Below are 8,084 nucleotides of genomic sequence, written 5' to 3'. Positions count from 1 at the left end.
AGAGGAAATTCCGGCGCATGTGGAAGGCTGATGAATTGTATTCATTCAAACATCAGACCGAGGGTTGACTGCATGCGGACGTCTCGGAAGACAGGCTTGTGCTAGAACAAAGACTTCCGCTCCTCTAAAATAACTTTTGTGGACATGACATATCCCAAGGGCTGGACCGAGATCCTCCCTCTCTGTCCCCTCATTTTCTCTTGGGTGGGAAAAACGTTTTCGTTTTGAAGCTAAAAAGCAGATTAAACATCAAGCATCTTTATCTTTCTTTCCTTCCAGCTTCATCCTTGATTTGACATTGGATCATCGCATCGAAAAAGTTTTAACTGTCATTTAGTTATTGAAGAATGGTAGATGGGAAGTTCGAGGCTGTAGAGCAGCGAATGCTAGACCTTGCCATTGCAATAAGTGTAGAGGACAGGTATCGTGAAGGATGGGCTCATTTTCATCTCGGCGGTGCTTACCTCAACCTACCTGATTATCAACAGACCATAAAAAATTATGCACAAGCATTACATATTTTCATAGAAATAGGCTGCAGGGCTGGGGAGGGATCAACCTATGGAAATCTGGGAATTGCTTTTAGCAATCTAGGTAATTTTAAACAGGCCATTAAGTACTACAAAAAAGATCTTAGTATTGCTAAAGAAGTAGGGGATAGGGCTGGGGAGGGATCAACCTATGGAAATCTGGGAAATGCTTATTGCAATCTAGGTAATTTTAAACAGGCCATTGAGTACCACGAAAAACGTCTTAGTATTGCTGAAGAAGTAGGGGATAGGACTGGGGAGGGATCAGCCTATGGAAATCTGGGAAATGCGTATCTTAGTCTAGGTAATTTTAAACAAGCCATTGAGTACTACCAAAAACATCTTAGTATTGCTAAAGAAGTAGGGGATAGGGCTGGGGAGGGATCAGCCTATGGAAATCTGGGAAATGGGTTTCTTAGTGTAGGTAATTTTAAACAAGCCATTGAGTACAACGAAAAAGATCTTAGTATTGCAAAAGAAGTAGGCAATAGGGTTGGGGAGGGATCAGCCTATGGAAATCTGGGAAATTGCTATTTCAGTCTAGGTAATTTAAAACAAGCCATTAAGTACTACGAAAAAAGTCTTAGTATTGCAAAAGAAGTAGGTAATAGGGTTGGGGAGGGATCAGCCTATGGAAATCTGGGAAATGCCTATCGCAATCTAGGTAATTTTAAACAAGCGATTGAGTACTACGAAAACGCTCTTAGTATTGCTAAAGAAGTAGGGGATAGGGCTAGGGAGGGATCAACCTATGGAAATCTGGGAAATGCCTATCTTAGTCTAGGTAATTTTAAACAAGCCATTGAGTACTACGAAAAACATCTTAGTATTGCTAAAGAAGTAAGGGATAGGGCTGGGGAAGGATCAGCCTATGGAAATCTGGGAAATGCGTATCTTAGTCTAGGTAATTTTAAACAAGCCATTCAGTACTACGGAAAACATCTTAGTATTGCTAAAGAAGTAGGGGATAGGCATGGGGAGGGATCAGCCTATGGAAATCTGGGAAATGCCTATCGCAATCTAGGTAATTTTAAACAAGCCATTGAGTACTACGATAAACATCTTAGTATTGCTAAAGAAGTAGGGGATAGGGCTGGGGAGGGATCAGCCTATGGAAATCTGGGAAATGCGTATCTTAGTCTAGGTAATTTTAAACAAGCCATTGAGTACTACGGAAAACATCTTAGTATTGCTAAAGAGGTAGGGGATAGGCATGGGGAGGGATCAGCCTATGGAAATCTGGGAAATGCCTATCGCAAACTAGGTAATTTTAAACAAGCCATTGAGTATTGCGAAAAACATCTTAGTATTGCTAAAGAAGTAGGGGATAGGCCTGGGGAGGGATCAGCCTATGGAAATCTGGGAAATGCCTATTGCAATCTACGTAATTTTAAACAAGCCATTGAGTACTACGAAAAAAATCTTAATATTGCTAAAGGAGTAGAGGATAGGGCTGGTGAGGGATCAGTCTATGGAAGGCTGGGAAATGCCTATTGCAATCTAGGTAATTTTAAACAAGCCATTGAGTACTTCGAAAAACATCTTCGTATTGCTAAAGAAGTAGGGGATAGGGCTAGGCAGGGATCAGCCTATGGAAATCTAGGAAATGCCTATTGCAATCTAGGTAATTTTAAACTAGCCATTGAGTACTGCAAAAAACATCTTAGTATTGCTAAAGAAGTAGGTAATAGGGCTGGGGAGGGATCAGCCTATGGAGATCTGGGAATTGCCTATCACGGTCTTGGTAATTTTAAACAAGCCATTGAGTATTGTGAAAAACATCTTAGTATTGCTAAAGAAGTAGGGGATAGGGCCGGGGAGGGATCAGCCTATGGAAATCTGGGAAATGCTTATTGCATTCTAGGTTATTTTAAGGAAGCCATGGAGTACCATGAACATAGTCTTAGTATTTTCAAGGAAATTGGAGACTGTCTAGGAGAGGGAGGCGCCTGGCATTCGCAAGGTCGTGATCATGAATTGTTGGGTTCCTTAAGTGATGCACTCATTTGTTATCGTTTAAGTATAAAACATTTTGATGAAACAAGGCATAGTCTGAAGTCAGAAGATGAATGGAAAGTAAGTTTTCGTGATTCTTATCGCTTGTCATACACTGCTCTGTGGAGGACACTTTTGAAGAATGGAGAGATTGAAGAAGCTTTGTATGCTGCTGAGAAAGGTCGAGCACAGGCTTTGATGGATATTTTGAAAGATCAATACGGCATTGACTCTCAGTCATTTTCTGCACTTGCTCCGAATCAAACTCTTACAGCTGCATTAGAGCATTTACCTTCACAAGCCGTTTTTGTGGCACTTGACAAGAACAAGATCACGTTCTGGGTGCTAAGAAAAGACAGCAAGATCAGCTTTCGACAACACAAAATCGCAAATGGAAGTGCTGATTTGTTGATGGAAACTTTTTTGAAAGAGATCGGCGTATGGGATGGTGTCAAATGCGAGAATCGTTCTTTGGATACACTACGCAATGACCTGTCTTGCAGCAAAAAACCTATCAGTGAGAAAGGAGTTCTACCATCTTCATCATCTGTTAACTCTTTACAACCGTTGTATGAAGTCTTACTCGGGCCAATTGCAGACTTGCTCCAAGGAAATGATTTACTCGTTGTTCCCGATGGACCATTTTGCTTGGCACCATATTCTGCATTGAGTGAATCTATCAGGATCCGCACTGTTCCATCGTTGACCGCCTTTAATGTGATCGTTGGAGCACCTGAAGACTTCCACAGTAAGACTGGCGCACTGCTTGTAGGTGATCCGTGGTTGAAGGAAGTTACTAACAACAAAGGGGAACCCATTTGGAAACAGCTTCCGTGCGCAAAACAAGAAGTAGAGATGATTGGAGAACTTCTGCAGACAACACCGCTGACTGGAAAAAGTGCCACGAAAGCTGAGGTGCTGAAAAGTATGAAATCAGTTGCTTTAGTTCACATTGCAGCACATGGAAGCAAAAAAACGGGAGAAATTGCTTTAGCCCCAAATAACGAACGGAAATCGCCAATCCCAGAGGAAGACTTCATTTTGAAAATGTCGGATATTCAGACAATTTCTCTTCGAGCAAGACTAGTTGTGCTGAGCTGTTGTCACAGTGGCCGGGGAGAAGTGAAGTCTGAGGGAGTGGTGGGGATTGCAAGGGCTTTCCTGTGTGCTGGAGCTCGGTCTGTTTTGGTGTCACTCTGGGCAATTGATGACGAGGTAACGTTGATGTTCATGAGGAGCTTCTACCAGCACCTGGTAGATGGAAAAAGCGCTAGTGCAGCTCTTCAACAAGCAATGAAGTCTTTGCGAGAGTCAAAGCAATATTGCGCTAAAAAGCACTGGGCGCCATTTGTGCTGGTTGGCGATGATGTCACGCTGGAATTTCAAAAACAATGGTAAGTGAAGTACGAGTTTAACTGAGAAAACAAGAGTACTTTCAAATTGGAAAATTGACGATAGGAATCAAATAGGCCTAAAATGGCATGATAACGAGCTGCTATAATAGACAAAAGTAGTTGGGAAGGTTATGTAAATGGTTCGCTTCAGAGCTGTATGTACTTCAACCCGCTTCTGTTAAAGAGCAAAATAAATAGTTTCACCTTATCTTATATAGACCCCTCGCCCCTATTCAATGTTGGAAGGTAACTCAACAATTTCCCACTCAAACCATTCAGTTTTGCACATTATTGAATGAGGGGGGAGGGGAGAGAAGCAATGAAGACGTCAAAAGTGCTAACCTTCCCAACAGTTTTTTTTCTATGATTGTAGCTTCGTAGTGTAAACAATTCAAAGTTTCCTCTAACACACTTTTGTCACAAATGTAATTTCCACATGCATGCACAGTAGCATATTTAAAGGATACACTTCACATTGGTGGAAAAACTGTTTTCGTTCAGCCTTTTCTGCTTTTTGTTAACTGGTGAAGATGGCTCATTTTATCACCTCGTGATGTCTCTTTCGGTGTTTCCGTTCTCCCATAGATCTCTTTACGTCATCTTTTATAAGGAATTCGAAGACAGCATCGTCCTCCACGTAGCCATTCGCATCGGCGCATTGTGTATGCTCGAAAGAACCAGCTATACTTGGAGCTGTTTTTATTTATTTCTTTTTCTTTTTCCAGAATCGATATCGAAGATTCTAGAAGATTACCTAGCAGAGCCTGATGCTTCACTGATTGCCGAACTTGTAAAAAAAAGTAGAACGGGTTAACAATCATGGTTATGCCAGTAGAACAAGCTCCAAAGGTTTTGTAGAAGTTTACTGCGTTAACTAAACCAACAGACTGAGATTATTGTAAGTGAAATTATGACAGAAAGCTTAGATCTTTAGTAAAATGCTAGTTTTACCCGTTATTTTGCCTTATTATTTTGTCTTATATTCCAACTAAGAATCGAAGCCTATGTTGGTTTACATTGAGGCACTAAAAGTCGCGGGAACGAACGGAGTTGGTGTGGGGACACCAAGAAGACCGCCATCTCTTTTTTGAGATGCAGCAATACGGATTCTGCAACTTAATGAAAACGCGAATGAATTACTTACCAAGAGTCACTCAGCAACAAAAAATGTTTTTAAAGGCGTCAACATCGATCATAGACAGTATTCATAAATGGAGGCAAACAAACTATTAGTGTGTACCATTTAGTCCAACAAGCCTCGTTCTAAAGCAACTTTTGTATTTTGTCAACTCCTATCAAGGATAGTTGGTCTAGAATATTAGAACAAGGACAATAGAATAATGTATTGACCACCATCTATGAATATGGTCTATGAGATGTAACCGAAACATGAAAAAGTTGCCTTAAAGTGAGTTCAGTTTCTGGGGAATACGCTCAGTAGCCGCCTTTATGTTAAAGAGGTTCAAACCAGTTTTCAAGGTCTACTTAGAATCAATAAAATGCGTGCATAATTTGACTTACCTTGTAAATAGATATGATTCTTAAGGTCTTGTTTTCCCAAGCGACACAAGCTCGAGGAACTTAAGTAAACTCCCAAGCATTTAAGCCATAAGTACCTTTTCAGGGCTTGACATTGCGACTCACTTGTCGCCAATGCGACCAAAAATTTAGGGCTGGCGACTAGATTTGCAGCACTGGTCGCCAGCTGACGAATCACGTTTTGTCTGATAACCCAGGATAAACAGCAGAGAGCTGTTGTATTTGAATCGTTATACGATGAAATCGTTAGGAACTGGTAGCTAGAACACGACTCACCTTTCTTTCCCCATTAAAATGATGTATGAATACTACAAGAAAATCGGTTTCTCACATTGTTAATTAATAGTACAAATGTACTTCGATGCTTCGATCGCCGCGTTTACTAGGCGCCATATTGTTTCAGCGGCTTCATGGGATCGTGGGCGCACTTAAACACCGTATGCGTCTTACCGGTTACCGTGAATTTTGCGCCCGGAAGACGAAGATCCGGCAAGAAGGTTAATTGAAAATTTAAATCCATCGTCAGTTGTGAATGCTGAAAACGCAGATTTAGCCATATTGCCGAAGGACCTCCTCGGAACTACAATCCTAGACAAAACTGTTGGGAAGGTTAGCACTTTTGAAGTCTTTATTGCTTCTCTCCCCTCCCCCCTCCTTCAATGTTGTGCAAAACTGAATGGTTTCAGTGGAAAATTGTTGACTTACCTTCCAACATTGAATAGGGGGGAGGGGGGCTACGTAAGAGAAAGTGAAACTATTTCTTTTGAGCTTTAACAGAAGCAGGTTGAAATACAGCTCTGGTGTGGTTCATTTACATAACCTTCCCAACTACTTTTGTCTATGATTGTAGCTTGATATTGATAATGAAGCTATACATCGCACAATGAGTTTGAAATTTTCATGGAACCTTCAAAAAGCAACCTGTACCCTTAACGTAAAGTGGGTTGGAGAACTTGTCCCCTCTGTTAGAAAGCGAACACCTGCAAAATTGACTCTGCTGTTTTTTTTTTTTTTCCGCTTTTTTTTGTGCTACTTAATAATTATGACTTTCCTTGCAAAGTTGGCGACCAAAATTTATGATCTGGCGACCAAATTTTCCCCATTAGTCGCCAGCTGGCACCTGAGCAAAAAAGTTAATTTCAAGCCCTGCTTTTGATAGGACGACGTTAAGTTGATGTTTCGGTGTATGATGTCTGTGCTTATACTAGGGTCGCTTGTGAAGATTTCTTTCGGCTTCATTTTGAAAGCGAAGCCAGTTCAGAGTCTGACGTCAGACGCACGGCGATATGGTATCAGTTTGTTAAACATTAGAGATAGGCTGGTGGTAATAATGCACTTTTATTGACAATTAGGCGGTCTTTACAAAATGTAAACACAAAAATGTGTTTTAAGCAATGCTACTGTCAGAAAATAGAGCGAGTTAAAAGTGTTTTTGTACAGTATATTTCTGGGAGTGAAGGACTAAAATTGCGAAAATCATCTGAAACTAAACATCACACCACTAACGCTTGTGGTTTAACTTTTAATGTAAAAATTAAAGGTCAGTGCACAGTTTGATAAGCGAGAAAATTAGACACAACATTCATTGGCAGGGTTAGTTTTACATCACAACTGCTGGTCATGTCTCGCTTCTTCCAGCGTAGTTTTCATAAAAGCTTTTACACTCATTAATTTCTGTTTCCCGTGCTTCAGTCAATGATCACAATGTATGTTTTCTTTAGTTGTGAATTATGTCTGTTTAAGTTGAAATTCGCCAATTATTTACGGACAATATCCTGGCTTTTTTCTTCACATACTCTAGGTTTAAACCTGCATACTGACACTTCAATGGGTGAAAACCCTCTGACTCTCTCTTCGTTACCAGTTATTACGCGTTTAACGAAAAACCCGACGTCAATTCTTAGAGTTCAGTTACGCTGGGAATCCCTGATAGCTATTCAAGGTTATCAGAGGTTACACGTAAAACGTGTTCAGTTTTCAAGTTTACATTTCTTTTTATGCCATTATCTTGAAAAAAAAAACGCTATCATTGGAATTGTGGTATCAAGATGGAAACAGAAAAGTTTTTCACCTTTCAAACTTTCTTGTCAGAAGTAGTATCAACGAGGTGGCCATTGGTTTTACCTTTGAATAGTTTACAATTGAATCTTGACTCTTTAATTTTCTCGGAGAATTAGGCCACCTCAGCAAACATGTTTAAAACACCCACGATCAACCACAGGTCAGTTTTCTCGGCGATTCTATGCTCAATGAGAAATGACGAAACACTCTTCCAATAGTTCTTCAGAACCTTGCATATCAAGGGGTATTTGCTACGACATTCTCAGAGGGGGTGAAAAGGGGTCAGCAAATCCGTCGATCTGTGCTAATGTTTCGCAAAATCCGCCAATCGGCAGATATTTTTGCAAAAATCCGAATCCGCAGTACTGTTAGAGAAGTGAGCACCTAAGAACATTCAGCAACTTCACTGACGTTAAATAAACACCTTGTTATAAAATTAGCCTACTGTTTATCCGCTCTTGGCGCCCAAGGCGCGTAGTCATTCCTAACAAGAACGTGGACCCTCTATCGAGTTTTGAAACGTCATTTTCCGTCCCCTCCTTATCAGAGCTACCACCTCATAGTC

The 8,084-nt window shown here is 40.6% G+C and overlaps 1 protein-coding gene across 1 annotated transcript; it reads left to right on the top strand.

Annotated features, from left to right (window-relative positions):
- Nucleotides 1–347: 347 nt before the first annotated feature.
- LOC138046795 (tetratricopeptide repeat protein 28-like) lies at nt 348–4,974 on the top strand. Its single transcript, XM_068893379.1, has 4 exons — nt 348–616; nt 878–1,950; nt 2,311–3,919; nt 4,645–4,974. Coding segments are annotated over exons 1-4 (2,952 nt in total). The 3' UTR covers nt 4,646–4,974.
- The last annotated feature ends 3,110 nt before the right edge of the window (nt 4,975–8,084 follow it).

Source organism: Montipora capricornis, chromosome 4 (assembly GCF_036669925.1).
Source record: "Montipora capricornis isolate CH-2021 chromosome 4, ASM3666992v2, whole genome shotgun sequence".
NCBI lineage: Eukaryota > Metazoa > Cnidaria > Anthozoa > Scleractinia > Acroporidae > Montipora > Montipora capricornis.
Note: the sequence above shows the minus strand (reverse complement) of the source record. Positions and strands in the feature narration are given on the sequence as shown.

Coding starts and splice junctions, on each gene's coding strand:
- LOC138046795 (XM_068893379.1), top strand. CDS start 348: ATGGTAGATGGGAAGTTCGAGGCTGTAGAGCAGCGAATGCTAGACCTT. Junction 617..877: donor AATTTTAAACAGGCCATTAA/GTACTACAAAAA, acceptor AAAACATCTTAG/TATTGCTAAAGAAGTAGGGG. Junction 1,951..2,310: donor CATTGAGTACTACGAAAAAA/ATCTTAATATTG, acceptor ATTGTGAAAAAC/ATCTTAGTATTGCTAAAGAA.